We start from the raw sequence: 9592 nt of genomic DNA, 5'->3' as shown, positions 1-9592 counted from the left end.
TAGATAGATAGATAGATAGATAGATAGATAGATAGATAGATAGATAGATAGATAATAGATGACACAAAGAAATAGTGTCAGCCCAGGGTCTAGAGGCCTACCTCCAAGGCACCTGGGGTGGAAGCACCCTGAGGAGCAGATGCCCACATTTCTTAAGCCATGAGTCCTACAGTTCGAGGGTCTCTTCTCCCTTGGCCAGCCCCTCAGACTCTTCTCCCTAGCTCCTGTAACTTACAAGAGAAAAGGCATCAGGGGAAAGCATGAGTGGGCAGCTGCCTTGGAGAAGGAAGGTCAGTCTGGAAAGACTAAACTCCAGAACTTCTTTTTTTTTTTTTAATTTTTTTAAGGTTTTTATTTATTTCTAGGAGAGAGAGAGAGACAGTGTGAGCAGGAGAGGATCAGAGAGAGAGGGAGTCACAGACTGAAACAGGCTCCAGGCTCTGAGCTGAGAGTCAGCACAGAGCCCGACACGGGGCCCGAACCCACAAACCGCGAGATCATGACCTAAGCGAAAGTCGGACGCTTAACCGACTAAGCCACCCAGGCACCTCCAAACTCCAGAACTTCTGAATGCAGCTGTTGGCAGGCCAGACCAGTTGCTAGCAGCGGTGGTAGCAGCAGATGTACTCAATCCTCGGGCACCAGGTGAGAGGTACCTAGATTTGGAGGGCCCTGGGGGGTGGCTAGCACCTAACAGAGGCAGCTCTTGGAGCTGGGAGTGATGGCTCCCATCAGGGAAGGGGAGGACAGTTCCAGGGTGTCCTCAGAATATCAGGGGATGGTACATGACCTGCAGCCTGGGCTAACCCTTTCCACCTTCCTCCTCCCCTCCTTCAGTAGCATGTGCTGTGGATCCCTTTACAGGGGAGAAAAACAAAGCACAGGGGCTGGAAGTGACATGCTCAAGGTTCCCAGGTATGAGATGGCTCCTGACTCAAACAGAGCTGCTGCCAGTGCTACTGTGTCAGGAACCTGAAGCCCCCAAAAGGGGACTTGCCCAGAACCCCTACCTGTCATCCATGCAGCAGCCTTGTGCAAACACACTTCCCGCTCACCCCCTACCCGAGAGAGCACACATCCTGTTCCTGGCCCTTTCTCCCCACTTGGTCTCCTGGACTCTGTACTTGGCTGGTGAGGGAGGTAGCTAGAGACCTTCTGATGGGACATCTGTATGGACCTGCCCAAAGATTTTGGGCATCTCCCTCAGGCCACACCAGTTCTGACCCTCAACCTTGGCCAGAATAGCACAGGGGCTCTGTGTGACATTCCATCTAAAGGGTTTAAGTGCTTGAACAATGATTGAAGATCACCAGTCCTGACCCAGGGCTTCAAAATGCAGGGTGGCGGCTGCGGCCGTGTACCAGTGGCCACTCAGGGGCGCCCTGAGGCTGTTGAAAGCTACCCCAGGACCCTTCAAGCATGGCTGGGTGGCGAGTGGATGGTGTCTGCACCAGAATTCTGTGGGCATGGAGTGAGCTTTGAGGCCTGAAGCAGAGCACCATCCTCATGAGCCCCTCCCACTGATGCTCTGACACAGCTTTCCAAGGACCCTGAGCTGGTGGGTAGTGGGGGCATCCACATGCTTCAGCTGTTTCGGAAGGACCGGTCCGCCCTGTGATGAATGCACTTGTATCACGTCTTCATGTGCCCCTCCTTCTGTGCTGATTAGGAAGCTGTAGCACAGAGAGTCAACTTTTCAGGGCCTAGTCAATGCAAAATGTGGTCCCTAGCCTATGGCCACTGTGAGTGTTGTATTCATAGGACACTTTGGGACTTTAAGCTGAGAAGTCTCTCCACTGCTCAAGAACGTCAGAAGGCTGTGGATCAGGAGAAAGACCCCTGCCAATCCCGCCACTGCACATGCACACGTAATTTCTCAATCTCAAGGGGTTCCGAACTCCAAAAAGGCCCCCACAGATTCAGCACTGCAAGAAGGAACTGTGCTTGGTGGTCTCTCCCAGTGATCCCAGACCTGCTTCCAGGCCCTCCCTCAGACCTGAGCTCAGCAGAAATCACACGGAGGGCCAGCACATGGGATGGGGCCAGGCAGCCAGCTGTCATACCCTCTGGGAACAGCATTAGGGTAGAGAGGCCCTCCAGAGAGGGTACAAGTGTGGTGATAGCCAGGGAATGATCAGGAATGTTCTGGAGATTGTGGTCCCAGTACAAGGCACAATCTTAGTCCTTTCTGCTACTGACTGAAAATGTGTACGTGGGGAAAAACTGCCTTTAGGAGTGTAGGGAAGAGGTCTTGGATAAGCCTAACTGCCCTGTTGGAAACCCCTGGCCAGCACAGTGACAGTGAGCCATCCAGGCAGGCCAGCCCAGGCTGATGGGAGCAAGGAGAGGCCCCCACAGGGGCAGGGTATACCCTGCTCAGCCCTGTCGGCAGGAGGAGCCAAAGGAGTGCTGGAGAACCCGATTCCACCTCGAGGAGGCTTCAGAGTCTCTGTCCAGTCCCAGCTACTTTAGGGTACGGTCAGAGCAACCTGGGAGGCAGTGGTGTCTGCCAGGCAAACTCTCCCAAGACTAGGGGACCTATCTGTCCATGCTGTGCTTGGACAGATTCTTCCTGGTGCCTCCTGCTCCGTCCACTGGCCTGGGGATCACAACAGCCCCGTCTCCTGTGGCTCCTCTGTGTCCACTGGGTCTGACTGTACCATGGCATTCAGCTGAGCTGGCACCCCTTCCTCTTCCTGGAGAGGCTAGACCCCAGGGGCCAGAGGCCTGGTATAAATCCTGGCTACATAGCCAATCCTCTAGTGCGACCCTGAGCAGCTTCGTGGGCCTCAGTCTTCTGGTCAGTATGACAGGGACAATCCTAGTGCCTGCACCACAGTCATTGACGAGAGGTGGATTTGTCATTACTTCTCTCCTGTACCTGCTCAGGGCTGAGCCAGCTAGAGTCTTATGTGCGGTGACTCGGCTGTGACTGACTGAGCCCTTCTAGGGTTGGTGCCTGATGATGTCTTGGATTATCAAGCTCTGCTTGGGGACTCAAGCGGTGGTCCTGGGAGGCACGGTGTGGGACTTACAAGCACTTCTGCTTGCTCTTCACAGTGCAGCAGGAGAGCCCTGGGTGGACTCCTTACCATTTTTATTCATAAACAGCACCAGGTTTCTCCTTTGCTATTCTGACAACTGCTACAGAGAGAGCGGTGACAGAATTAAATACAAGGAAAACATTTTTGACAGTGTATGAAAGACATGGGCAGAAATGTGTCCCAATGTGTCAGAAGGAACCCAGTGAGCAGAGATGGGCGGGTCCAATGAAGGGGTTCATTGGCAGGGTGCTGGAGAGGGAGCTGTACCTGCCTCCTCCACATCCACTTCCAGGACCCTACGTGGGAAGCAGGTTGCTCCGTGGGCTTCCCTGCCCCTCCCTGTAGGCCTCTCATCCTAGAAGTGGTGGGCTTGGGGATGGCCCCACAGGGCTGAGACTGCACCAGCTCCTCTGACTCTTTGGGGCTCCTGGTGTGTCCCTAAGACCTATATTGGCTCAAGAAGCTGCTGGGGGTGTAGCCAACCCTCAGGAGCCAGAACCAGCCCAAATAGATACTTCAGTTAGTGGGAAGGCCTCCCTTGGAGCTCAGTAGTCACTGAGGCCACCCTGTCCCCTGTGGTAGGCAGGGCATGGCTGGTGCCACCATACCTGCATCCCTGCGCAGCTGGATGTAGCCTTAATAATCGCCTGTTCTTCCTGAAGTCATACATTGCCCTCATTAGGGCAGCACCCATAGGTGACTCCGTCTGGGCGGCACACATGACCAGGTTGGTGTTCCGTGGTAACATTCACATCCATGTGGCACAACAGGCACTGTGGCCCTGCATGTGGCGAGGGTCTCTTCAACTGGGTGAGTCAGGACAGGCAGCTGAGGAGGGTTGGTATCTTGCTGGGTCCATGGAGGGTCGGGTTGGGAGCTGCTGCAAATGGGCTGTTGTGGTCACCAGGGGACATGTCCTGTGGCCTATGGAGCATCCCAGTAGAGACCCAGAAGGTTCTAGCGCTGGGAAAAGCAGGCTTAGGAAGCAGTGTGGGAGTTCTCTGCACATGGCAGACATGAGCTGTAAGGATGTTGATTCGAGGAAGGAGAGAGGCCAGGATGTGGACTGGAGGAGCCTCTGAGAAACACACAGGGAGGCAACATTCACAGGGGCAGGGGCAGGGTGGGGCAGAAGCCAAGAACAGTCTAGGGGAGAGGCCAGGTGGCCGAAGGCAGATGAGAAGAGGGACCAGTGGAGGACGGGAGGGGGGAGCCATAGAGTTGCCAGAAGAAAAGAGGCCAGGCTTCAGAAGCCTGCACACTGTAGACAGAGAGGAAAGAGAGACAGGCAAGGACAGTGGGAAGAGGGGTGGGGAGGAGGGTCTGGGGTGCAGTGAAGGCCCATATGCAGCTGCCCTCCAAACACACCAGATGCCCCCAGGTGTCCCAGACCCTGTCTAACTTAGACAGTGGTGGAAAATGAGGCTCAGGATTTCTAAGAATTTTCCTTCGTCATGTCAGATGGGAGCTCCAGGTTGGCCTTCAGGGTCAGATTCCCAAGGAGGTCAAAAGATGTGGACAGTTCAGGTTGAAACTCCAAACCTAAGTCTCATCCTGGGAGAGCTAGAGCTCCGCCTGACACTAAAGTGTGAAAATGGCGAGGTGCCACTGCAAGGCCAAAAAGCCAAGCACAAGAACTTAAGCAAAAAAGAAGAGGAGGAGGGAGAGGAAGAGGAGGAGGGAGAAGAGGGAGATAAGGAAAAGAGAAGGGAAGGAGGAAGAGGAGGAGGAAAGGGGAGGAAGGAGAAGGAGGAAAGAGAAGGACAAGGGTTCATTGCCCTGCATAACTGGGAAATGCAAGGGTGGACAACCTTCAGGTATGGCTGGATCCAGGAGCTCTGAAAAGATCAGAGACTTCTCTCATCCTCTCCCTTCCACTTCTGCCCTTCTCTCTCCATTTCTCAACTCTGCCTTCCTCCAGAATGTCCAGACTCTTTCCTACCACAGATGGCTTCCTCCTTGTGGCCAGGAGAGATGGCCTGTGGCAACCCCTATTCTACCCCCCAACCCCACCACCCCTGCCACCCTACCCTGTCTGACAACCCCAACAGGAAGACTTCTGTCCAAGCCCAAAAGAGAGTTCTGCACTGCACATACCCAGTCATGTGGGAAGAGGCAGGGCATAGTAACTTAGACCACCTAGAACCCCCTTCAGGGGAAGGATATTGGTTCCACATTAGGGTATCAAGAAGAGACCACACATGGAAGAGTCTACCCACCCACCCACTCCCCAGGAAGGTGACTCGTTAGGGCTCTCAGGTACAGAGACCGCCGGCACAGTACACACCACTCCCACGCACAGTCAGAGTGGACTTTTATTAGGAAATCACCCTGCAAACACACCGAGAAGTGCTGTGCTGTGGGTTCCACGCGTTTCCTGAGGAAGGGGGTCACAGTATCGGAGCTGTCAGAGGAACAGGGAGCCTGTGAGCGGGGACTGCTCGGTGCTGCCTGTGGCCAGCACTCCTTCCAGCAGCATGACTCAGCCACCAAGAACCAGCACACAGACGCAACACGAGAAACACGCCAGAGCACACACATCTGCGCTACACTTAAATAAATAATAAATACAGAATTCCATTTGCTGTTGTCCGTGCCTGAAACAAAAGGAACCAAAGAGATAAAGAAAACCAAAAAGCCTTTCTTTCCATTGGACCAGGGGGAAAATATCCCCAAATTATCAAAATTCCTCAGTTACAAAATACTTTTTAAAAAACTCCATTATTAAAAGAATAAATAACAAAATATATAAAAAATAACTTGGTTGCATCAAAATTATAAGAAGACTTCTATATAGAGAAGTTATAACAAGATTTTTTTTGTGGCCTATCTTTTGTCAAATAGTTAATTTTGCTTTGATTTCATCTGTTTCCCTCTCGCGGTGTCCTGGTGTGGGGTCTAGTTGAAATAGTATAAAATTAATAAATAAAAATGTTAAATAAATAGCAAATGTTAACATAAGAGGTTGTGAATATAAATACTTACATCTTGACAAAATTAAATACTTTACAGAATAATTAAACTAACTACGTTTTTTTTTTTTTTTCTTCCAGGAAGTGCAATTTCTCTACTTTTAAATACTAACTTGGAATTGCAGTCACAACCGATTGGACTCTATTTACATGTTAGGAACATTGTGTTTAACACATTATATTAATTTTTTTTTTCGCATCTTGAATGGATCTAAAAAGAAGTGAAACCTTGGTGGTCTCCAAATTAGGAATTTATCCCCTGACCTTGCTGACGCCGTCCCCACCTCAGTCAAGCTTGGCCATGACCCAGGTAAAGCGGCAGTGACGGGTCACGGGCATGAGTGGACGCACAGAGAGCCAGAGACCCTGGCCCTGACCCAGACCTGGGTCTGAAGGCAACAGCCCCAAGAGGGAGTGTGACCCCAAGCCTGCACGTGTCTGTGCGGGCTTGTGGTGCCAGCTGTCCCTAGATGTGAGGTGCTTTAATGTGGAACTTCCAGGGGTTCCCCAGGTTAGAGTCCTCAGGCTGGCCGTGGGCTGCAGGTCTCTGTTTCTAACCCTCTGGAACAGTGCTTTATCCCATCCTTAAGACAAAACTGAATTAAATGAAAACAGAAAACACACTTGCCACATTGACCTCACTGAGCAGACGTGCGCCCAGGGGCGCATGCTCCAGGCTGACACTGTCACACGCACCACCCGCCCCATGCCCACGGCTACCCTCCCAGCCTCGACAGACAAAGGAATACTGTGGTTGCAAACTCCAAAACTTCCCTGAGAACCTTGTCCATGAGCTTTCACTGGAGACTTTGAGCTGCTCTTCAGATTTCTTTCAAAAAACAAAAATAAATCACTTTGTAATACTTCATGCCCTGCCCTGCACTCGTGTGGGGAGGTTGAGGCCTCCAGCCTGGCAAGTGCAACAAGAAAGACACTGATTTCCAGGCACCCCTGTGGATAAGCCCACCTGAGGCCTCCCTGGGCTGCCAACCAGAAGTCACTGTGAACTGGGACTCCCCACTGTGGGGGCAGAGCAAGGGAGGTAAATGACGGAGCCAAGTTGGGCTGCCCCGGATGTCCCGATTGGCGGGGTGGCTTCTGGAGTGATGGGGTCTAGACCTGGATGCCCCTCACCGCCCGCTTGATGCTCTCCAGGAGGTCCTTGTTCTCGGGGTTCTGGTAGCACTCCTGGTTGGAGTACATGTCTGTGAGGGTGCTCACGTAGGCATCGAAATTCTGCTCACATATTGGCTCCTGGAAAACAGAACCAGGTTAGGAAGCTCCATCCGCACAGTGGGTCCCGTGATTTTTGAAGTCACAGAAGTCTATGGCAGGACATCACACCCATCTCCTCACACCTCCTGGGGTCAGCACTGGCACCGTTGGGCCAAAACAACCCTGAGAATTCTGCTGTGGGTTCGTAAGCTATTCCAGACAGCTGGAGTCACCATGACCAACAGCCTGCGGGGCAGAGCACCTACCCTTCTGGCAGGACCCTAGACATTGAGGGGTGCCCCACCCTCCTTGGGCTCCCCAGAGTCGGGGGGCGGGGGGAGGGGATCCGCCACAAGCTCACTGGTGTGCCTACAGGGCCGCATACTGCTTACCATGTGTGGAAGGCGGATGTTGGCGAGACTTTGGATGAGGGCCTGGCTCAGGCCAGACAGCTCCAGAAACAGGGCTTCATTCTGCTCCTCAATGAGCTTGTTCTCTTCTTCGATGTTCTTCAGGCTCTTCTCCATGGAGGAGATCTGCACCAGACCAAGGTGGGAAATACCTCCTGCCATTGGGGCCCCATGGACCACACCCCATTCTCCTGGGACACACCCAGCATGCTAACTGTGCCACCTCTCTTATCTCTCTGGGTGGGGGTAAAAAGAGGCAGGGATTCTGGTCCCTGGATGGAGGAGGGGGCACAGTGACTGAGCCAGGAGCTGTGTGGGGCCATGGCTTTCTATGCCACATCTATCCTACAGGGGCAGAGAGGAAAACAGACCCCAAAGCTCAAATCCCAGCCCACCACTCGCTGTGCAGTTAACTTTGCCATGTTTCTTATTCCTTGTCTGTAATGGGAATACTACATCCACTTCGTGGGGTATCTGACTGCCTTCGGATTTTCCCCCCACCAGAAAGACCAACAAAGTGCCTTAATAAAGCTGTGGAAGGCAAGCAGAACAGGCAACTGCATCTCTTTCTGCCACTCCTAGCTGAGTAGAGCCAGTCATGACTCCTCCAGTATGCCCCGAGAGTGACAGTGACAACACGGCTAGCGGCCGTGGGCAGTCCTGCCTACTCTGCACAGCTCAAGCGATCAGGTAAGTCTCAGGGTCAGCATAACCCTACGGTTCACAGCCAGCATGGGGAAGGTGGGAAGCTTGCCTTGGGGACTGATCTGGAGAAGACTTGCTTGGGAGGGCAGCCCCCAACCTGACCGCATCTTAAGGAAGCCTCAGGGCAGAGGCAAGCTCACATGACATGTGTGACACATTAAGCTGTCCCAAGGTACAGACAGGTAAGCTGCCTTTTAGGAAGCTATGGATCAGGTAGAATGCTTTCCTCCAACCACATGGCTGGGAAACATCATGCTTCTTCACCTACTTTGAGTAGGAATTAGGGGCCTGCCTTCTCTTTGCTTGAGCCCTTCCACAGAGCACACGACTCAAAACTCTCTCTAGAGGAAAGAGGGCTCTTGGTCCTTCCAAGAATAAAAAGGTGGAAATCAGGGGTGCCTGGTGCCTTGGTGGCTCAGCGGGTTTAGCATCTGGCTCTTGGTTTCGGCTGGGGTCATGATCTCGAGGTTTGTGAGTTCAAGCCCCACACTGGGCCCCATGCTGGCAGTGTGGAGCCTTCTCAGATTCTCTCTCTGACCCTCCCCTCCCCGCTCTCTGTCTCAAATTAATTAAATAAAAACATTTTTAAAAGGTGGAGATCAGCAAAAAAAATGAGAAATCAGGGATGCTGCCCCAAAGGGAGGCAGCAGTGAGGGACGGAGGGTGGCAGTCACACGGTGATGTCTTGGCACCCAGAGATGCCCCAACACTCCTCTGCTCCTACTGCCTAGGAACCTGGGGAGGTACTGCATGGCAGAATAAAAATCCTTCCTTATCTCCATGGGCTGATGCTATTTTTATACAGGAGGTCAGCATGAAAGCCTGCTTGCCAGTGGAGGAAGGAACAGCGTCACAAGACGTGTGGGGCTCCAGGGTGTCACACCGCAGCCGCTAGGAAGGAGCCTCACCACCTTCCCATCTGTACTTTCTGCCCTCAGATCCTGCAGGGCCCAGTACCTCCTTGTCCCTCTGACCCTCCTGCCATAGGGGACATAACTATGTGTGGCTACTCCTTCTGTGACCAAGGCTCTGCTCCAGCCTCCTACTCAGCAGCTAGGGACAGGGCACTGTCTTCTTTTCAAAATAAGGCCTTCACTGCATTTTTTTCTGATGACAAATGTTCATTTTGGGGAAATCAGAGAGAGATAACAAATACACTTAAAGAAATCTGTAACCCTGTCGCATGGCAACAGTGGCTCTTTCTGGGTCAGACTCTTTCTCATACAAATGCATTTATCTCACAACA

At 52.5% G+C, this 9592-nt stretch overlaps 1 protein-coding gene across 1 annotated transcript in view; it reads right to left on the bottom strand.

Moving 5' to 3' along the window:
• Positions 1 to 6967: 6967 nt before the first annotated feature.
• MYT1 (myelin transcription factor 1) overlaps positions 6968 to 9592 on the bottom strand; it is a 38061-nt gene continuing 35436 nt past the window's right edge. The window contains exons 20-21 of the mRNA XM_077756803.1: positions 7624 to 7767; positions 6968 to 7270 (exon numbers count right to left, since the gene is read on the bottom strand). Of these exons, the coding sequence (XP_077612929.1) occupies positions 7130 to 7270; positions 7624 to 7767 (285 nt within the window). The 3' untranslated portion in view covers positions 6968 to 7129. The remainder of the gene's footprint in view (positions 7271 to 7623; positions 7768 to 9592) is intronic.

Source organism: Crocuta crocuta, unplaced genomic scaffold, assembly GCF_008692635.1.
Source record: "Crocuta crocuta isolate KB4526 unplaced genomic scaffold, BGI_CrCroc_1.0 scaffold613, whole genome shotgun sequence".
Classification (NCBI taxonomy): Eukaryota; Metazoa; Chordata; class Mammalia; order Carnivora; family Hyaenidae; genus Crocuta; species Crocuta crocuta.
The sequence above is the reverse complement of the archived record's forward strand: the minus strand, read 5'-3'. Positions and strand labels throughout refer to the sequence as shown.